Here is a 24,279-nt window from a genome sequence, read left to right on the forward strand (position 1 = left end):
GAAACATGATCTGTGTGGTCTTAAAATAATTTATATTATTTTAGTAAGATAAAAATAAAAGAATGTTCATGCAGCGGAAGTTTTGAACCAATCGACAGGGACACAAGAATTCAGCACGTTTTCTAAATAATATCGTCATTCTTTTTTGCTGTTAATTTAACAACTATTAATGCCTACCTAATTTCGATTGCGGTCACGATAAAATCTTAATTTATGCGAGAAGTATCGGCTTGTGTGACTCCTGTAATGGATTTCGTTAATCGGAAATACCGCAATGACGGTTTCCAGCGTTGGGTGGCATTCGAATGTAAAGATCACGCTAAGTCGACTGCAATTAAGACGTATTTATAATAAAAATTATCAAGATGTTAATTTACATTTCGAGGTTAAATTTATATAATATTTCGAATTAAAATGTAACGTTTATTCTGAATAGGTATAGTCTTACATTATTAAGTACTAGCTTACCGCCCGCGGCTTCGCCCGCTTTGTCTAAAACCTAATAAAATCCTTCCTCTTGAATCACTCTATCTATTAAAAGAAACCGCATCAAAATCCGTTGCGTAGTTTTAAATATTTAAGCATACAAAGGGTCATAGGGACATAGGAACAGACGAGAGAAAGAAAAAAGAAACAAGAGAAAGCGACTTTGTTTAATTCTATGTAGTGATATAGTGATAGTGAGTGAGTATAGGTAGGCATAAAATGTTGCATAATAAAGACAATAATTTCAAACAATAATTAACAAATTTCACCATAAAATTTTGCGTAACACAAACTATGTAACTGCAACAATATATCTAGCCTATAAATTAAAAAGCCACTAATTTAAAATCTGTATCAAAAAGATAATAAAATATAACATTTATTATAATTACTTAATAAGATAGCCCATAAAACCGTCATGTTGGCTATAAAACGTTTTGTTGACAAAATATTTACAAAATTTATCTATTTCGATCGAGCAGTTTAAAGTATATGGGGTAATAAATTAGTGGACTGGGCTATCTTAATTATGTTTAGTTTTATCAAGCCTTTCCGGTAATAACACTATTTGCGGCGTTTATTATTAATTATTTTTCTTACATTAACGGCATTTAGTACAACGGTATATTTATGTTCCTACTAGCTAATTATTTATACGCACCTAGGTAAGGAAATAATAATTTTTAAGTATTTAATTGCGTGATATTAATTTAAAGTAGTTATGTTATTTTTTGTAGAATTTAATAAACGTCACATTTATTTTACGCCGATGATTTTTGAAGGTCACTTTTTATTCTACTAATAAAATATTTAATCGATTTTTTATTTTATTTGACATTGAGTATAGGTATATTTTAAATTATAAATAATTCAATGTTATTAATAAACCACTTATATGATGACAGGAAGTTCGACCCCATACTTTTTGGGGAGAGCAGGAGGAGGAGTACTTGAGTTTACTAAAAATAGAAACTTTGCAAAATTGTTTTCGGAAATATCCTATCAACATAACTGACATACACACACACACACACACACATGTACACATTTATATTGGAATATTTGAATATGGTTTTTAAATTATAATTTTACTTACCTACACAGTACTCCAAAATTAATAATAAATCATCGCTAATTGTCGTATTTCCAACATGTATTTCATTTGACTAAACAAATTTTGTAACGCATTTAACCACTCTATATAGGTACCTACATATCGTCTTCGGACGCTCCGTGAATATGACAGTTACCGAACTGTGACGAAGATTTCTATGCGCATTATCACTTTTGGAGTAGGTACTGTTATACTTATCTATAAATTTATTTTTTTACAAAATCATCAAACAAGTGATTTATATCAATACTACAATATTAATATGTATCAGTGTGCCTAATGCAGCTTAATTCGAAGAAGCTCTAGTACCAAATCAAAAGCTCATATTATCTATCGATAGTCAAATCACCTTCCAACATTGCTATATAGACTTGATTAGAAATTCCTCTATAAAGATTATGAACTGACAATGATTGCGGGAGGTCGAACAACAAAAACCTACAAGCATCAATCGAAAACCTTGCGTAATCAATCCAATTTACTGTTTTAACTAAGCGGATTAATATGACGTTCAGCCGTCTAGACTGATTAAAATCCATTCAGAAATGATTTTTTACGCGCCGCACTTTTTGTGGTCATGACTAAGGCTCGATATTAAAATGCTATTAGTATAAAATGATAGTCAAGGGCGGCGATTTTATCGCTCCTAAATTTGAACAAGAATTTAGATGTCTCAATTTTTTGCGTGGTTCGGGTCAGATATTGTACCTAATTCGAAATGAATGGTTGTTGGTGTAAAATCTCACGGTGATTCCGATGAATTTGCTAATGATTAGCTAGGAAATGAGGCGTCTGTGGTCGCTGTAGTGATGAATATTGATATCATTTGTAAGGTCAGTTTGGCAAAAAGTTGAGTTGAGTGATTATAATATTAGTATCGTCACTTTTATGTTGGGAATATTGACTGAACAGTTTATGTTATATGCAGTATTTTTCTATTGATGGATTAAGTTTTTAGACGTGATTTGCTGAACATAACAAGTTTGTCTTGTAAATAAATTCTAAGTGTTAAAATAAATATAAAATTAATAAGTAGATAGTTAGATTTACATTTATTATTTTTTGTATTAAATATGATTCTCATAGTCCTTAAACATTAAACCATGAAATAACGATCGGATTAAAAAGATGACATCGTATATTTTATGCTATTATTTGAGCACAAACTTGCTCCGTCATAGATAAATCATTACCCTAGTCCCTACCGAGTGTCGAATTTAGCGTTTCTTTAACAATTCCTATACAAAAATGAGCTACTAATACAGTTGTCATCATCATAAAACCCTTTCAAATTGATCGCGCTGGGAGGCGACCACACCGCTTTGAACTGCCAACCGCGTCTATCTGTAAACATAATAAAAATTATTTACTTCCAGCAATAAACATACATTGAAAGGAGTAATGTTATCCGGGAATACTTGCTTAGTAATACTCGACAGTAATACAAAACAATACGGTTGGTTCTAGATTGTAGTGGTTGGGATCAGATAGGTCATTCTAAAGGTAAGGTTTTATGGTATATTTGTTGCGTATTGTCTTAGAAGAGGGATTTTTGTGTTGAGATAAGCGAAGGATGGGAAAGTTGTGTGAATCACTTATAGTTTTTGGCAGTAAGCTGTTTGTTTTTCTTGGTAGAATGTTAGTTGGGACAATTGTTGGGCAAATAACGTCTCCGATTTCGTTTTCATAGCAATGTCAATATAATAAAAAATATCACAGTTTATTCTTTTCGTTTCGATGATGCGTGAGATTGATGTCTGACAGGAAATCGATATACATTGATTGGTAAGAGTACCTATGAAGTTCTAATAAAATTAACAAAATAGATTATTTAACTTGTTACTACTTAGGTAGGTAGACTTCATGCTATACTGGCATGCTATAAAAATAATACATCTTTTAGTTGCACGTTGATTTAACAATTTAGATTTTATTTTTCAGGATGCTTCTTTTATTTGTAGCTATAGGTACTCTCCTTTCTAGAAATTTATATTACACTATTATTAACATGTACGAAAACTGAAAAAAACGATGATACTTTAGTCAGAGTAATAATAAAATAAAACAGAAATTAATCAAAGCGATCTTTGAATAAAATTTTACGGTATCAGTTGGAGACTTACACTTTAGAATCCATAGAAAAAACTTTTTGTAGATAATTTGAACTTAACATGTCCAACCATAAGGTTTAAAACTCATTGACGGTTGTCACAAAATAAATGCTTGTTATAATTGACACTTCTGTTTCACCAAATATTTAGCTAGCAGAAGGACGACGTGTATTGAAATGTGAACTTTATCGCGTTGCAATACAGTACATATTTCAAAGACCGTAACTTAAGTAGTGCTCAGAAGTGTAACTCAGGAATGTCATGGCAAATTATTGAGAATAAGTCCGTTAATTATTTCACTGCAGTCACAAAATGCTGTAAATTACAATTGTTTCCTACTGTTCGGTTATTTAGAAATGTATATTGTTTATTATTGTGAAGGCAGGAGCTAGATTCTGGTTAAAGCATCAATGGAAGCTCTCATTACTATTTTTATTATTTTCTTTGGCCTCATTGTTAGTGTTTATTGGCACATTATTGCGATTATCACTGTTGATTGATTATAAAAAGACTTAATGTTAAATATTTCGTATTGTAAATTAAGTTTGTTCCATCCTCATTCCTCATACTTCAAGGTAGGTACCTATAGGTAGATTCCGCAGCGCACGCGATGACAGAATTTTTATTAAGGAATTTTTTACAATTTGGGTTAAATTATCGCATTTTTGGTAAGGATCTCTAATTTTTTTTGAAAATGCAGTATAGCCTATGTTGCTCAGTGAAGATGCAGCTTTCTAATGGTTAAAGAATTTTTGAAATCGGCCCTGTAGTTTATGCGTGAAAACATAATTACAAAAAATAAATAAAAGCAAATTAAATAAAAGCTCAAACGGCAAAAGTTTTGTAGCCTGATCGCGAATATTTAAGCGACTACTAGCTTATCAGTTAAGTGATAAAAAAGTATTTAATACTCGGCATAAGTAGGTACTCACTATCAGCTTCCTCAGACATCTGTTAGTAGGAAACATGAAATAGCAATTAAGTCATAAATAACATATGCCAAATAGGAACATATGTTTGAGCACGCGACATAGTTTTTGTGATTGTTTTTGTAATTTGAAATGTTTAAGTGTTACTTAAGTTTAGTTGACTAAAATATTGAGTGATTTTTTTAATGAAGAGAATTGAAAATGTGGGTCATGTCAGTCCTGGGTGGTTGTTTGTGTAAACACTATTATAGGTAACCTAAGAGAGAAGGAATACTTACAAAAGAGATCATAATAATTAAGCATCAAATACCTACTAGTACAGTTTTTAAACAATAATACATTTATTTCATAATTACCTACCCACATAAAAAAGTTCAATGGATATATGATGGAAATAATATGTAGGTACCTAATTGAACATTTTGAAATTATTTATAGTGAAGGAGTTTTTGTTATATTTAAAGTAACTTTTGTGACTGATAAATGGAGATAGAGAGGAGAATGATGATAAAAGGAATGTGATTTCAATTATTGTAGATACCTATTCGGAAGGCGTGCATAAATTTTAGGAATTTACAGAAGAAGCGTGAACAACGCGTTGATGTCTTTTCTTTAGAACTACCACTCTCAGCGATTATTTGAAAGCTTCCATGCAAAAACGAATATTATCGTTTTGCATTCAGAAATAAAAAAAAATATGAACAATCAGAAATTTATTTACTACATGCATAATAAAATTTTCAATGATATTTATATAATCAAATTTATTTTTATAATAATTTTGTGTCAAATCATTAGAAACCGCCTTCTGTATATATAACAAAGTAAAAAATAACAAAAAATATAATTTTTGAACATTTCAAAATAAAATTATTTATTGAAAAATCGTAAGGAACGCGCTACCCGCGCGCTTGGAGCACGTGTAGTGGCACTCGTGCGCCAGTGAGCAAGCGTCCGGCGCTCTGATTGGTCGCCGCCGCCCCTCCTACTCGCGCGCAAGCCGCCCGCGCATTGCATACGAACAAATTCTGTAAGTGCAATGATTGTAATATGTATATTTTAATTTAACCTTGATTTATTTAAATAATTATTTGAATGTAAGAATATATGGGTTACAAAATTATGTTTTAATTTTATTCAATAGTTGAAACATGTTTTTATTTATAAGTAATTCAATTGCAATCATTGCACTTAAGTACATTGTAAAATACAAACAGGTATGTATAATAAATAAGTAGGTACATAAAATAATGTATCAGACATAGTTTTTTTTTCATTAACTTAGATACTGTAACTGAAATTTACACTTATTAAAACAACGAATAGAAAACTTAAAAAAAAAACGAAAGTTACCTCTCCCACTCGCTTATAATAAAAATTATTGCCTAAGTTACCCCGTTTCTATGCCTTTTTAAATAGGTAAAATAAAAAAAATATCCTACCACACTTATAAGGAAGCGCACTTACTATAGGTAATTCGCATACCCAGAACAACCCCTTAACAAACAGATATATAGAACAATGTAAGTTATTGCCCTATTGTGCTGTGCTCATAATGTATCTATTGTGAATAAGGTCAGAAAAGGTTATTCGCCATTTTTATGGTGCTGGATTCTACGTATTCGTGTTGTCGACTTTGTTAAAACATTGCTTGTAGAAACTTCTTGCTAATATTTTGCTACCCCTTCTTTTCAGATGCGTGTAAAATACGTTCACTTTTTTTAAGATTATAATTTACTTGAAGTAATATAATAATGGATGAGGAAAATAAAGATTTATAAATAAGCATGACTATAGGAATCGCGTAATTATTCACTCTTAAATGTAAAAAAATCCTAAAATAATCATTTAAAAAAAATTTATATGTATTTAAAAGTACCAAAATACAAAAATTTTATAGGTAAAAGCTTAATTAAATAACAAACAGCTAATTTCATTTTAAAGGTTTTTACAAAAGTACCTATCACCTAATAATAAGACTGACTTACGACAAATTAAAAAAATGCCGTATCTATAAACAATCGGTCGCATCGCTTTAATGAGCGGCGAACAAAGATGCTCATAATCCAACAGCATTATCTAACCGAATTGCATAACTCAATGACCGAGGTAAAAAAAGTGTGAGCGGGAACGGGCGGTGGCCGGCCGCAGGTAAACTCCCACCATGAGCGACCCCGCCTTGGCGACGTCGCCGGACGCTCGTCAGATCGAACCGTGCTGCGAACGATCGCGCTCATGTGAAGCCACGGGTCCGCCCATCGCAGAATGAAGTGTCTGTGCTTGTTTGTGCTGTTTCTGTGTTTGAGGTGCGAGGCCGGCAGCAAGCCGCGCAGGGGCCGCGGCAGCATGTGGTGGTGAGTGACGTCCTGTGTTCCAATGTTTCGACGACGTGACATTGCACGTCAATGTCACTTGTGTTTATTAGAGTTTGTTGATGTTTCTGCTAGAATTAGTTTACGTGTTTATTGTGATTGTAACAACATTTGCATTAAAGTTGAACGATAAAATTGTGCGTACATTTAACATTCCATCGCCAGATGTTAAAATATCTCCCATAATTAGCGGATCATTAACGAAGATATAAACAGAACCGCGTAAGATCGATAATTGCGCAGTAAAAGTTAATAACGAAATAAAATCCGTGTTCTACCAGCCGTATGAGTTACTGAGATGTTAAATGGTCGATACTAATCAATGGAGAGACGTACACAGAAATGCTGTAGTAATTCTTTAGTGAACGTTGAACTTATTATGGGTTTATTGCTTTACTTGGCTTTTAATAGTTCGACACAGATTGTAAAAATGATTAAAATATGTTGTATGTAAGGAATTTGTTGCATTAAAATGTATGAAACCTTATGTTAAAATCTATAGCAATGTTAACTTTAATAACTTAATGAGAATATGTAGATATCTACCTATATCTACTAGTTAAAGTAGTAAAGTCGATAAATAAAAAAATATCTACTTAAATAGATACTTCAATCACATAAATATCTTATGGCTATAACAATAGATAAAATACGAAATTAAGTATAGCAACATAATATTTATTATCATTCAAAGTTACTAAGATAAAAGTAAAAGTTTATAAGTTAGCCAGACTGATGAGACGTCTCGTATGAGTGACAGGAGCGTCAAGTTATATTTGAATACACTATCACTATCTCTGGTATCTGTTGTGTATAAACTATGTCATAGAGTATAGAATTCATAGAATAACACATTAAAAAAAATCATAATTAAATGTAATTTAAAAATAGAACGTAGTTAAAATAAAAAAAAATGTTGTGTGGTTTAATGAAACCACGGTAAAAGTGAAACTTTTTTTCACACTATAGACATTTTACTAAAAATTATCGTATTTGTACGTATCGTGCCGCGTGCGTCACGCGACATGCGCTACACAGACCAAAAAGTTTGAGACGATGTAATAAAAGTTTCACTTTAATAAAAAAAAACATAATTTAAATTTATTTAAAAATTAAACGTGAAATTAAAAAAGGACAGCCATTTATACTTACATAAATACTTATAAATAAATTTTGTAAACATTAAATCAATAAAAATAAAACATAACAAATTTAATTACTGGTAACAATAATAAAAATAAGGTGTTACCTTCATATCCGCGTTCATTAAAACAAAATAAACTGCAAAGTAATTTACGAAGGGAACAGGGCGTAAACATTTTATTTACGGCTAATAAAATTAATCGCGTTTAACCATTAACGTATTTATGACTGAATTCTGATGCGATTTTTATCTTATTGCTTGTAAAAATTATGCAAACCCTTGAGGTCATACATATTCCATTATATTTAAAACAAACAAATTGTAGTATTAATTTCATAAAAAAAAAGATTATTTAATGTATTAAAGAAAATGTAATTTTGCTCATTTAATACGCATATTTGTGTATAATTGATTTTTTAAGCGTTCTAATCAAAAATCGTAATGACTTAATATTTAAACAGAATATAATAATAATTTATTCATTTATTTATTTAACATAATATTAATTCTTAGATGATATAATTTACATTGATGCAATCATAAACTCATTCGAGTTAATGTTTATAATATATAAAGAAAAGTATCAAGTATTCAGGACTTGCGCCGGCCGTCGGCATCGATTTATAAGAAGTTGTGAAATAAGTATTTGTAGCTGTTATTTATCATAATTTTAATGAGATTATAATACAGATCAGATCTTATTTAAATAGTTATAACAAATATTTGATTATTTAACGTTTTTATGGACTAATTAATAGTTCATAAATTATTGAGATTGACTTATTTATAAAACATTTTTGCATTCAACAAAATGGTATAAAATGAATGAGTGTTTTTTTTTCTAATATCAATTATTAATAATTAAAAATTGTATTTAAAATTATTTTAATTAATAATAACGCATCTATAAAATTATAGTTCTACAATATAACTTATCTCTTCCTATCATTTTGTTAACAAAAAGTGGCGCGTGCGCGTTACGCTGAACAAACATACTTTTTTGTTATTAATTATTGTATAACTGAGATTTAATTCACAATTCACAAAACATAAATGTTCCTTCCTATCTAAAAAATAAAAAATTATCTTTGCCGACGGAAAGATTTTGTACTTAGGTACCTACTGCTTAATTTTTTTTTATTTTTATAAAAGGTAATTGTAACTTAATTATTTAGTTCATTCATTACTAAATAAATATTTTCATTCGAGAATAATATTATAGGTAATAAACTCCTTAAAGTAATTTACAATCATATACCAATTTAATTCTTGTCATTGTTTACTGCTATAATTTCATCATGTTTTTAATTCTCTTAGTATAAAAGATTAAAAAATAAATCTTTTTATAAATAAATACCTATCTTATATGCAGTAGAAACTGTACTACGAAATAACACCAACTCGGTATTATAGACGGTCGTAAATTTAAAAATAGTAATCAAATATTGAAATAATTTAGAAAAACAGTTTGTAACCATAGCACGTACGTCATATTACATTACAATCGTGAAATCGTGTTGCGGATTATTTTGATACTACAACCATTGTAAGAGGAACTGTATTTTAAGATATAGTTCTTCAAGATAGGAACACGGTGACAGGTCACATTAGACTGGTCGTAAACTTGAAATTTTGACGCCTGCGATGGCAACAAATTAAATAATAAAAGCTTCATTTGTATTCAACGCGCGTGTCTCGAATCGCCAACACGCTGCAGACGTTTAAGAGGCAGTCTTGTCACAATTATCTTTTTGATGGTAGTTCTGTGTTATCGGAGTGATTAAGGGGGAATGTGATCCAAATTAATTACTTCATATAAAACGTATGGATAAAAATATAATCAAAATACTCACATGAATATGTAGAAACGACCAGCCAACGCTAAAGTACTTTGTTTGTTTATAAACCCTTAATTAATCATTAAATTGCCAAACCGACGATTATATATTTAAATGAATGCATCGTGTAGTAAGCTTGAAAGTATCAATTACTTACACAAGAAAGGTAACCGCTGTTAAACGAATAGCATTGCCATTGTCGGCTCGCTTAATTTATACAAAACTTGGAAAAAGTGATGAATAAAGTAGCCGTGTACAACACGAGGTAATTAAGCATGAAACATTTAAACAAGTTGGCCGGCGAAAAACTAGTAACTGTAAACAGGTCACACCGTTCACTGAGCTATTGAATAAACGATTTCGTATCTAAAATATACTAATTAATCCACATCCAAATACGGATAACGAATGCTAAAAGAAGCAAAGAGAAATTTTAATTACCCAAGGCATGAACTCGAAAAAATATTTGTTATTTTGACACATTCACACAGTCTTTATCACTGTATAAACATTGCGTTTACCCGTGAAAGGTATTCATTATTTTTTCTTGAGGATCTCTGTTATATTTGATTTCCTACCAAAGTGACAAGTGTAGAGGACTTTACGCACGGATGGACAAATATGGATCCTTTGCTTTGTTTTTAGTTATGTCAATATGATCTCGCTGTAAGAACGGCCGCTCATCTTTCGTTTGTATTTTTCTGTTCAATTTTAAAATTACATACATCAACTAAAAGCTCGCTTATGCTGTATTTTTTAATACTTTAACATTTAGAGATATAAATACCTACATTACGAATTAATTAACCAATTTTACATGACATAAAATGGTACAGATGTTGTTTTTGTTTTTTTTCAAGATGACATTATTACCGTTCTATGCGTTAAGAGCACTTTAACTTTTGAAGAATGTATCCTAAAAACATATCATAGTTCTAAAATTCGAGCCGTCGAACCACAAATTCTCGGAGGAAACAGAATTTCCGACGAACACGTTCATATTTACGTAACACTTGACTACAAAGAAAGGTAAATATAATACGATTTCCAGCTCAGAGTGCACTGCGTTTTTGTGAGACAAACCTTCATTATGTAATACTAAATACATACAAACATAGCTAGATATGAAACACGTAATGTGTATTGCGTGTTTGTGGATAGAATAAAAGAATCTGAGCGTGGGTGGCGAGCAATGGACGTTATATTCTATTTGAAAGCGATGTTTCGCATGTGTACGGATGCGGTGAGCCGGAGCGCGGTCAGGGCAGAGTCAATAGGTTGAGATGTGGATCGGCCCACTGTTTGTTCGCTTAGCCCTTGAGGATTAATGCGCGACGCAAATATTTATCTAAACGTCTGCGGATTGACAGTTCGGTCGTCAATTGTTTGTTGTCTTTGCCTTCCCAAATGAGCATTTCATTTTGAGTTGCACCCATTGCCTTAAGTGGCGTTCCGGTTTATTAGGATTATTTTTTTAGCGTTTCAGTGCATTTAGGGTGTTGTTTTTTGCATTGTTTTTGGATAACCGTTAAGCAACGTGAGCTTTTGTCATGTTCTTGACTACTAATCTGCTGTTTTTTATCCGTTCAAGGAAGTTTGTAGTTAAAACAATATCATTTAATTTACGTTAGCTATGTTAGTTGTAAACGTATTCCTACTTGTCTCCACATTATTCAATTTTGATCTCGAAGTCCACACACTAAGATCTATTTCCATTCGCAGGGGCATAGCAAAAGCGGGGGAACCGAACAATCTGTCCCCGCTGTCACCTGGTGTGCTATATATGGACCCAGCGGTCCACGCCACGTTGCGACGGAAGCAGCGCCGGTTAGCGCGAGAGAACCCTGGTGTGCTAGCCGCAGTCGCCAAGGGAGCCAGCATGGCCGTCACTGAGTGCCAACACCAGTTCAAATATAGGAGATGGAACTGTTCCACGAGAAACTTTTTGAGAGGCAAAAATTTGTTCGGCAAAATCGTTGATAGAGGTGAGTCAAAACTTGTAATAATTTTTATATTTAGATATACTAAAACTGTTGCATATATGACCGTGTTTTTATTTCCATAGATATTAATCTATCAACGATATCCTGTCATACCAAATTTTCCTGATAATATGAAATAATTAGATGTATTCATGCAAGTAGATTTTATAATGTTTTAATTAAATATCAATGTTATAACATCAATGACGAACATACTACGCGGTGTCTTAATAATATTTCGCAAGCGTAGACTCTAAATAAATCGCTATTTCAATTTGTTTAACTAATTCTATTTCCTATAAAGCGAAGTCGCACCATGTTCGGATACTCAAACAACTAATGATGCAAGCCAAAAACTCAAAGTTGTTTATAAATATTTAATATTACATAATATAAATGTTAATCACAAAATGTCCTCAAGTATTTGAAAATAATCATTATAGATATTAATAAACAGAGAACTCGAATTCAATACGATTAAGATTTTAACAGTCGATTAACTAAATATCATTTGGGTAACAATACTTAAAGGGTACTTATGGAGATCTTGACAAAACGACAGACGACAATATTGAGTATATAATTACGATCGCCTACCTACTGCAGAGCATATAACCTCAATAAACACAAAATTTTAGTTATATAAATTGTTTATTATGGACTTAATTAAGTATAAATTCTGATAAAGACTGACAAGTTAATGTCCGGACCCCGATTATCCTTTGCCAATATTAAATAAAAAACATAACAAAGAAACATAAATAGCGAATATAAGAACACGCGTCATTCGTTTGTCTCAATTTTGTCCTCACAAAAGGAACAAAACGTTTAAAATAACATAAGAAGATAAGCCGTAAATATCCCTGGCGATACTAAAGAACATAATATGAGACATTGAGACGTTTAAGTGAAGTAATCTCTTAAAAAACACGATCAAAACTGTATTTCAATGCAGAATTTGTTAAAAAACGTTGTACACAAAAAGTTTTGTATCTAAGCTAATCCCAGTTACAAAGAGTGGCTACAAATTAAGTGATATCTTTAGTTGGCAACCCTTTTAGAGATGTTATCTGCATTCACCGGGAGGGTAGCGCGTTGGGGGCACATATAAAGGGCTCATCAAGATAAAAAATCCCGTATCGATTACACAAACGAATGACGTTCAAAATCCCGTTCGTGTATGGCTCTTTTTATTTTTAACTTTGAATTAGATAACTTTTTTTATACTGGCAACTTTGATCTTAATAGACTCTTCGATTGATAGTTCGAATCATTCTTAAATCTTGCATTCCAACATGCAAAAGATTTCTATTATCCATCAATAGCCATTTCATTCAATTACTTTGAATAGATGCGATTTTATCGATAGATACAAATCAGCAAATATATCCATTACCGACAGAAAACCTGTTATACTACTAAATTCAGTGGGCACATACTAAATCTCAGACTTAATAACTCACTAGAGAAAGTCACATACATTTTATTTTGTATGGATAATGTTGTAATGGGTACGTAATAATAAAGAGGCGAGATTAAATTCATAAAAGGTGCACTTACGAAAATTAAAATGTTAACAACAAAAAGCTCTTTGCGTAAGATTTATTCGACACAGCACGCTATTTATTGGTGATAAGGTTTAAAATGGTTATGGGGTGTAGTTTTGTAACTGCATAAGTTATTTTGTAGCTTGAATCAGGACTGCCCTATCTCCGGTGTCCAATTTCGATGCTTTGTACGCGATACGCCTTATTATGAGCCTGCGAACTGCGAACATCTGGCTGGTACATCGGCTGGTACAACAAGACATTTAGCAAAAAACGGCTAGTATTGTAAATCAAATCTCGATCTTTCGATCTAATGTTATTTAAAACCAAAACAAACGCGAGTTGAATGAACGTAACGTTTTAGAAGGAAATGCATTTATCAGTACAAAAAAACGTTTCCCAGACATAGACCGGAGTTCAGCCTGCATTAAGGAGGTTATCTTCGGAATTAAGAGCATACGCAGCCGTATCTCGGTCTAATTCGATCTCATTTTGAATTCGGGGCGATATCAGGATGACTTAGGAAGCCGGGCGCCACGGTTACTGACCCCTGTCTCTTCTGTTAATGAAATGCGCAAACGCTTTCTGTAAATGATGTTTCTATTAACTCGCTCTTTGAACACAGTCCAGCGGTCGAGACGAGACACAGCGTCTGTTGCCACGACTTAAAAGCTTTCAAACGGAACAGATATCGTAATTTAAAGCGTACACATTTAAACATCACGTTCATATTCGCTGTATGTAAATAATTATTCATAAATATATTAATAATCTATGAATACAAATTTGATATCAATCAGATCTATAAATAATTATGATAATATGGTCGCATGGAGGTCAATCGGAAACATACAAATTTATATTATGTCGCGTAGGCCACAAATATTTTGAACGTTCGTTTGGAAGATAATTGGTAACAAATAGCAATTAGATTTATATGTTTACACAACATTAATATTTTATCGATTGAAAAAAACGAGTCTGATCGAGCGCCGGAGGCATGAATAGACCTGTTAGCTTCGAGAATGTACAGGTAAATCAAAAAGAATTGGACCCAAAGCGATTAGCTCCGTCTTATTTATGTAAGTAGAATAATGTAAATTGCTGAGACAGAACCAATTAAGGCGATAAAATTCATTAATACGAGACCAGCAATTACTCAGTTAGATAGTCTTTTTTTATTAGCCCAAGCGACGGACAGCGGGGCAAACGAATTAAATTATTATACCCCTGCCAATCATAAATCGAAACGCCTAGAGCATTTAAAATATTCAATATTTTTATTTCAAACCAAACGTAATACAAAAGATAAGAATAATTTTTCTAAATTAAAACGAGATAAGGCGAGTATATGCGGACCACCGTCATGATAATAATTTAAGTCTATAAAAAGAGTAAGAGGCGATACAAAATTTATGTTATATGCGTGTGCATTTAGAGAATATTACTTTATTAAGGGCAGCCAGGGCGGGCGATCATGCGGCCGGTGTTATGGCCGGCCGCAAATATCTCGCGATAAACCTTTTAATACATTGCAATTACGTTCATTTGAGAAAAACATAAAAACGCACGACCGCACCGCGGGAGCTCGTCACAACGCTACTCATTAAACAATCGTAAATATGCGATTTCGTATCGCCACAGTCCGTCCGATTCGCTGAATAGACTCTCCCCGTTATAATTACAGTCGGGGTTAACAAAGCCCCCCCAGACGGAACACGAATCATCACTAATATACATGTCGACACGCCATTGATGAGTTGATGCGACATCTTCATCTCATTGTGGTGTAAACCTCAAGGATCGTATTAACACAAATGATGACAACGGTACAATAGTCCAGTTTTTATGTGACGGGTCATTGTTGACCCGAGAATAGAGAAATATATGGGACCGGGGTCCCGCAGGGAGGCCCCCTGTGGCGCGGTTTGGCGATGCGACTGTATCGCAACACGCTCCACGGAAGCCACGATTACACCTATCGATGGCCCTAATAGCAGGTAACTCGGCCAATAAAACGACCTCCACCAAACATTTCCTGTTTTAACCCTAGAACACTAACCTTATTTTTCGACGTTTAATACTAACCTTCGTCGTTTCGACTACGCTGTTTATTGGAGGGGATTTAGGGGTTTAATTAAAAAAATATATTTGTAGTTATTTTTTTATTTTAAGGACAAGATATTCATCTACATATAAAAATATTAAAATATTTATTTTAATATAGTTTTAATTCAAACAGTCATCAAAATGAGATAACAGTTTACACGCTTTATGAACATTCTTAAATTTTTTGAAAAATTCCGTACATATAATTTATACCTCTAAATTGCTCGAAATAAACTATTAATTACAAAAATAATATCTGGAAAATTAATTAAAAATATAATTTTGTTAATAGCTTAGGATCTAAAACATTTGTGACACACATCAAGTTTGTGTTCCCCACACAACGATTTTTGCACTTAGTGCACCTATTTTTAGGTCTACCTTTGCTTTACGGAGGGACATATAGCATATATGTTTATTTTAGTTTGCTATGGAGGCACATTAGCAGCATTACTTTGCTCAGTCTCATTTATAACTTTCACATTATTTCTTCCTGGTATGTTTAAAATTTATGTAATTGAGTCCCACAGAGTATCAGCAATGTCACCAGTAATTATACCTGAAAAACATTGAAGAGGATCTAAAATAACTTGAAAAAAGCGTAAATGCCCACGTGCTATGTATCTATGTTCTTTGAAGGTCTTCTGCTTTGTGACCTTGACTGTTGTGATGACCATAATATGTGTTTGTCTTTCCCAAGAAGAATGGTACGCGATGTTCTTGTAACCGCTAGGGTCAGCTGAAGTGCTAGGTGTCTCGTCTTCAATAGAACGTGGGGAGATGTATTACTACCTACTTGCCTCATAATTTTGATCTGGAAATTGCTCTTTATTTACAGTAGAAACTTCATCATCACCCTCCGTCTCATGCCTCTTCAGCCTCAATGGGGTCTTCAGGCTCTCTCGCAGATGAATTTTCCTCATCGCTTTCAACTTCTAAAACTAACATATGAATCGTATCTAAAAAATAAAATAATAGGCACCATTATAATAGATAAAATAACGTAATTTTAACTTAACTAAATAGTACGAAAAGTTACGTTAATACTAACCTTCGTCGATGTGACGAGCCATGGTTGCTGGAACAGCGCGTGTGGACCTTCCACGCACAAAGCACTACCGTCCATCGCAAGCGCAACGGGTTGGCTGAGATTAGCTGAAGTCAGAAAACCATACGGTCGCGCGCTTAAAAGTTATAGCGATTTTTTTGGTGACGCGTCGTCGAATCGACGAAGGGTAGTAATCTAGGGTTAAGGTCTTGTACGCGGAGCCTTCGTCTCGTGGATTCCATCGCCGTGGGCGGATAAAACGTATAAAACCATATTAACCGAAAATAAAACGGATATAAAAATCCCTCGATGAAATATTTAATGCTCAATTAGATAAGCGTTTTGGGTTTTATGTTTTGTATTGTTTTCAATAACGATCGATTCGAAGCCGGGTCTCATGCAGTTCTTCGCAAATAACGTTGTTTCATATAAAAGTTTAGCCTTTCAAAAGCGTCGTTCATTATCATCAACGGACAGCTTGTTTCAAATCAAATTATTTTCGCTACTTTTTCTGTAGTATGGAAACAAATGTCTTTGTTCATTGTGTGAATGGGTAGACTGGTAGCGAGTGGTAGCTCGAAGTGCTTTGTGCCACTCACAATGAGTGATATATTGCTGCTCCGGAGTTTTGAATTGTCGCAGTGCCCACCGGTGCGCTGTTGTGAGGAAATTATCACCCTCAGATAGCATAACGAAAATGAATTATTGCTCTTTATTACTCTATTCAAACTGTTCTCCAAATGACTGTTAATTTACCCTTGTATGTAACGATTTACTAAACAAAAGCATAAATAATGTCACGATAATGTGCTACTAAGAACAAAAAACTAATATAGTAGCTTATAATGCAATAAAATAGTGGCATAATGCGCTCGTAAAATAAAAAGACACTGAATGAATGACTTCATTGCCCTTCTCTGATAGAACGATTTCTAAACCGGCAAAACATCGTATTATAAAACGCGGTGATTTATGGTTGTTTTGAGTAATTACGGCTCATCAAATTTGAATAATGCCACTTGCAATAAATAATAATGTGCAAGGAGCGCGACGCGGGAAACCGTCATAAGTCAATCCTTCAAATTAATCTTTTCGAAACACTTGGAAGTGATGGCTTAATGCGATGGAATATATTTAATTAGTACATTAATTTCGAATTATTTAATGGTCTGCTCTGTGAGGCCAGGTGTTCATCAAATGTCAACAGTGATTAAGTTTTATTTAACGCTCTCGCTCGGTTGGATTTATGATTTTTTGACTTTTATAAATCGTGAACGCCTCACATTAACTGTCAATCGAGCAGGACGCATTATCGCTCGATGCTTGCGCTGTAAACCGCCTTCGGGATCATTTATTATCGACGCAGATAATCAACCGACAGCACTTTATTATCAGTTATAATAATAATTTACTTTTATAGATTCACATTACTCATGTCTGTTCTTATTTGACTGCGGTTTGATGGGGCTGGATTGTCTCAATAAAATAATACTGAGTCATTAGAACGCATGTCTTACATAGACATAGATTCGGCGATTCCGGGCCTAATTGTTATTTGCGTTTGGACATGAATAGTGCCAGATTATTTGGCCAGTTAATTAGCTGTATAGAATGAATTTGCATTTTATTTAATGCCGTGACTAATGCGTTCTCTCGAGCGAAGCCTTCTTACATCTGTCATAATTTTTCTACGTCGCGATTTATTCGCAATGCGACAATCGGCTTTTGTTGTCCCGAGAAATCGATGGTGGACGCCAGCAATATAAATTATTGAATTATTTATAGTTTTATATAAATATTTCGTGTCTTATTAGCGTAACAAAGAGTAGTCGAGACGTCGTCAGACGGGTTAGGCGTAGTGAATCACTCGCGGACCAATTAAAAATATTCCGGTTGCCGTTTAATTGGTTAATATTCCGTTATGTCATCAATAGATAAGTAAAAGTAGCGAATAAAAATCTCAGCGGGTGCACACATGTGGAGCCAGTCGCCAGATGTGTGGTGTGTGAAGACATGTAAGGCCCAGCACGTGGTAGATTCCACCTGGCGAAGGCGCCCCGCCGACAGACCTCCGATATACTGACTCATACCTCATATCCGTGTGTTTATCGCTTTATGATCCGATTATAATCGGTTTGTCTTCTAGAAGCGATTACTTTGTTAACTTATTACCTGAAAATAGTTGATTATAGAAAAAAAAAGTTGTCGACTATTAATAGTACTCTTACGTCCCTCATTTCCATAATACTCGGGTACCACCAGAAGGACGGTACCCGGATCTTTGGAAGGCTTACGTGGGGACACGGATACAACACGCAGAGGCCCTTTGAGACTTTTGATGTGTGGACACCAGCCGCAGGATTATTGGGTACTCTTACGTTATTATTATCTACACTAGAATCTCGAGACCTGTTGACCTATTGAAACGGATTTCGATTTCAAGTTAATTTACAACTATCATCGGTTACTCCATACGCATTTATGACTGTTTTTTGCTCACTTTAATAGTCACAACCCACACGAATGTCCCACTTGCCAGTGAATGTAGTCAACTCATTACGTTGAACGTTGTTTAAATTAATGTCCTGCTATTGAATGACAAAATTGACATTAAAATTCCAAGTCCAACGTCCCAAGTAATTGCTGAATAAAATACTTTTCTGTTACATCCAAAATGGAAAGGCAAAAAGCGAATCGCGAACCTCAGCGTTGTGTTCAGGCTGAGCGTAATTTATATCTCCGAACGATGACAACTCAATAAAAAATGATTCCATTTGCTTATTGAGCCCTTAATAACGATCTTCGCTTGTTCCACATAATATTATAAATAACGAGAAACGCGTCGTACTTTTTATTGCACAGCGTTTTTATGTACATGCGAGGTGGCCGGAAGCCCACCAGAGGAGATGTTTCATATCACGAATATTATCAGATGAATATTCAATTAGAATTGCTGTATCGAATTCGGTACTCATTAGTTGGTATTCATATTCATATTGCTCAGAAGTTAGTTAAGACATTAAAGACAAATATGGGCAGTGTGGAGTGACATTAGATTTAAAATAATTATGAACACTGCGAGGAGCTTTTTGATGAGTCATGTATGCTAGTCTATTTTTTAGTTATTAATAATTAATAAAAAAAAAAAAACAATTAATAAGCATCAGTCAAAGATCAAGTGACTTTTCTGAGAGGGAAATTATTGGAACATAATGTTTTGTATTTTTTGTACAAATATTTCTTTTAATTTTAAATGTTTCCGGTTGTTGGAAAAGGAATCATTGATAAAATAACTAAATAGACCCCGAAATGTAGTAGATAAGCAAATGAAGATGAAATTTGAATAACAAGTTAGTTGTCTGATGACACATCATATTATTTATGCAAATATAATATCATATAGGTAGGTAATAGAATAAATAAATTAAACGTAGGTATACCGTTCTGTCTATATTAATCGATGAAGAACTCAAATTTAATCGATGTTTAAGAAATTCGATGCGCGTCAAAATCGATTGTAATGACCAAATTTATAATCGCTCGGGTAGGTACCGTTTCCTTCTTTTATTTTCCATCGAGTTATACTCTTTCTTTAATTGTATTTTATGAGTATTTGATTCTAATGCTGGACCATTAATTATTTATAGTATTCGATACGGAATATCGATTTATTCGTTCGAGATGAATGAATATTTCATCGGCTATATTGTAATCATGTCTTAATTATAATTTCAGTTTTATATTTTGTACATAGTTGAAATAAATTGTGCCACTTTGAAAATTGGATTATGATTTTTTTAATCAGTTATTAACATCATACTTTTGTTTTAGAATAGAATGTGCTTTATTTATTTTATTATTGTAGAAGACTTTATAACAATAAACATCATATTAATATAAAGTAAAAACAATCTGCGTAATGCCATTTTGTGATCGTCGGGGTCTAATGCCCTTCCCACTGCAATTTGCTTGTTCGAATATTTTGGTTATTTTAATACCAAACATATTAATGTGATGAGAATTTTTTGTTCCTTTACCCCGAGCAGTAATAAAGTTTGATTAAAATATGGGACCCTCCGTTGTTGGGATGAATTAATTATACGAATACCAAACATATCTATGTGAAATACCTGCATAAACTGTATATTCTTATTATCAAAACAATAATATTAAGACGAAAAAGAGACTCGCTACCTGCCTTTTACAGGTTTTTAGCAATCTACGTAATCTTTGGACAGTTGTTTCGAATAATATATTGCTTTTTAACAAAGAACGCTAATTGTAATGGCGCATAAAAATACGAAATATATTATTTTAAATTGTATATCTAAATATATGTTTTTGTTGTCCTAGGTTGTCGAGAGACTGCATTCATTTATGCAATCACGAGCGCTGGAGTGACACACGCAGTGTCACGAGCATGCGCGGAGGGTTCCATCGAGTCGTGTACTTGCGACTATTCGCACGTGGACCGCGCCCCGCACCGCTCCAGGGCGGCGGCAGCAGCCAACGTGCGGGTCTGGAAGTGGGGCGGCTGCAGCGATAACATCGGCTTCGGCTTCAAGTTCAGCAGAGAATTCGTCGACACCGGCGAGAGAGGCAAAACCCTTAGAGAGAAAATGAACCTTCACAACAACGAAGCCGGCAGAATGGTATGTATCTCGAATCACTCATCGGTCTCTTATACTAGTCCATTAAACGGCCAAGTAGCTGATGACGTATCATGTTTACATTAGCATTACGGGTGACGATCGTTCGTCAGCCACTTGACGTGTCGCTTATGACTAAAATTAATTATGCGCCGGATGGCTCAGCCCATTGAGCGACGACTGCGCAACAGGCACTCATTCGTTGCGCTCGAACATCTCCCTCCCACCGCACACCCACATTTGCATACCCACAATTCTTCCCAAAATTCATCAAAAGGGACGTTTGGCGCCGCGAGCCACCCAAACGAATAATTAACTAAATTCCTGTCACGACGAACGAACTGGGTGTTCTCCTGATGAATATTTACACCATTCTGACAATTGTTTAACACGTATTTGGATAATATCGTACGGCCACGCTGTTATCTACATGTGAAAGGCACAAAGAATTCTGTGTGCCCTATGAGATAGGAAAATATTTACTGTCTCCATCCTCGCGTCATTTATCTACATTCTGAGAATGATGAATGCCCATAGAGCATGATTTATGATCTGTCCACGCGTTGTGACGATCGGCCCACCTTCTATCGATTTGTAACAATTTGCTTGATCGTAAGATTCGATCGATGAAGTGAGCTTTTAACATCATCGATCACTCGCATCGACGCTTATCAAATGAGTCGATGATATTCGAACATTAATATGGATCCCTTTTATTTTTATCGATCCAATATAGAGACGAGCTAATTTTATTGTTTTTGTCCATACAGCACGTGCAAACGGAGATGCGTCAGGAATGCAAATGCCACGGTATGTCGGGGTCCTGCACGGTGAAAACGTGTTGGATGAGGCTGCCCAGTTTCCGCTCCGTCGGGGACGCGCTAAAAGACCGTTTCGACGGCGCATCGAGAGTGATGATGTCCAACACAGACTTGGAAGCGCCAGTGCAGCGGAACGACGCGGCGCCCCACAGAGTGCCGCGAAGGGATCGATATCGATTCCAATTGCGGCCGCACAATCCCGATCACAAATCACCGGGATCCAAGGACCTTGTGTACCTGGAATCATCGCCGGGCTTCTGCGAAAAGAACCCAAGGCTGGGCATTCCCGGCACGCACGGGCGTACCTGCAACGACACGAGTATCGGCGTCGACGGCTGCGACCTCATGTGTTGCGGGCGCGGCTACCGGACTGAGACTATGTTCGTAGTGGAACGGTGTAACTGCACGTTCCACTGGTGTTGTGAAGTTAAGTGCAAAATGTGTCGCACGGAAAAAGTGGTTCACACGTGTTTATAGACTCGCTGCTAATTAGTGAGAGACTATGTATCCAATCAGTGCCTCGGACTTCTTGTGAAGTATTTTGTATTGAGTTACGAACGGGAATCGTGTATGTGGTCACTTCCCATTTTGACTTATGTAAATATTTTTTAAACTGTTTATACAATTGAACAATGCTATTTATCTGGCGTGATATTAAAATGCTGTTACTGTTTAGAGTAATTTATAAAACTATTAAGTGTGAATGTGATCTAGTATTTTACACCGTTGTAGAGATACTAATAAGACCAGTTCAGGACGATTTATATAAGTCAAAGTCATCAAATTATAAAAGTAACTGGATTTATTGGTTTCATTATACGGTGAAGCGTAATTTATTATTTATTTGATAATGGACTTCTGTTATTAGAATTCACCCCAAACGCGAATGTAAAGACTACTTTAAATGGTATTTCCTAATATCATTTCAAAGTTATATAAATTATATTGCAATTTTGTTATACTTCGAGTACAACATAAATAATTCCTGCCATCCCATTTAAAATTTCAATTTTATAGACGTTAGCGTTGGGTGTACGGTCACATTATCTGTTTTGAGGCTCGAGAGCGAAATTATCTTGTAATTAAAATTTTATATTAATTATTAAGTTGTTTTATGCAAATTGCACCTTTAATGCATTCGGATAAAGTGCCTTCTTGGGTGTTCACCTTCCGAGGCTGCTAGCTGTTCTTATCAGTGTATAAGTAGCACCATCGTAAAAGTGTCCCACATTACGAGATAAACGCTCTCGAGAATGTTAATTAAATATTAAAAGAATTAAATAATCAGTATTATACGTATAATATTGTATACGTGCTGCGGCCGATATTCGAAGATAAAGCTGCGCGTACAGTCCTGAGTCTTGACAGTTGTTATAGATTTTAAACAGTTGCTCGTGAGACAGTTGTTCTTTATTTATTAAAGCATGTACAGATCGCTTTTATTATATTTAATTAGGGTACGCAAACTGTTGATTTGGAATTACATACGTAACTTTCTAACCGTGCTACTGACTACCTCTGATAAAATATAACTACTAATTTATTCGACAGATTTAATAGAGCAAGTGCTAAACAGGTTTCCTTGATAATTTTGACAGGCCTCGTCAACAGTTTGCCAGTTGAAAATAAAGCTTTATTAAAGATATATCAACGTGAATGATATTTTCATACTATGTGATATAAAATAATTAACAAGTATTGCTAGGATAGGTCTTGTAATGTTACATTTGTAAATGAATTTAATGATAAAATAATTTCAGACCAGTTTTAAATTTAGGTATTTATTAAAGCTTTTGTTTTTGTAGGATTTTTCAATTGAAACGGTTGTGTTATTTGCAGTACTGTACATATCTATATTTGGTAAAACGAACCTCGAATTTATAGGTATTTTAATGGATAGCTAGGACAGTGACAATAATTTTTTTAAGTAGAAAAGTTTTGCTAATAAAAGACTGATGTATTTTCTATTATTCCGTGCGATAAAGCTGTTTATTATTATTTATTTAATTGTGATAATGTAACTGAAGTATTATAAAATAGAATTGGATATTAATATGAAATTAATTTGTTTCCATTACCACTTTTACATCTGACAGCTTTTTTAAAATAATCTGCCAAAATAAAATTGT

General features: G+C 34.0%; 1 protein-coding gene across 1 annotated transcript; it reads left to right on the top strand.

The window, feature by feature from the left end:
• The first annotated feature begins 6,863 nt into the window (after positions 1-6,863).
• Positions 6,864-24,192, top strand: LOC123705881 (protein Wnt-1). The gene is made up of 4 exons (XM_045654961.1): positions 6,864-6,994; positions 11,717-11,979; positions 21,034-21,332; positions 22,100-24,192. The coding sequence occupies exons 1-4, from the start codon at positions 6,906-6,908 to the stop codon at positions 22,625-22,627; spliced, it is 1,179 nt and encodes a 392-aa protein (XP_045510917.1). The 5' UTR covers positions 6,864-6,905; the 3' UTR covers positions 22,628-24,192.
• The last annotated feature ends 87 nt before the right edge of the window (positions 24,193-24,279 follow it).

This window comes from Colias croceus, chromosome 3, assembly GCF_905220415.1.
Source record: "Colias croceus chromosome 3, ilColCroc2.1".
NCBI lineage: Eukaryota > Metazoa > Arthropoda > Insecta > Lepidoptera > Pieridae > Colias > Colias croceus.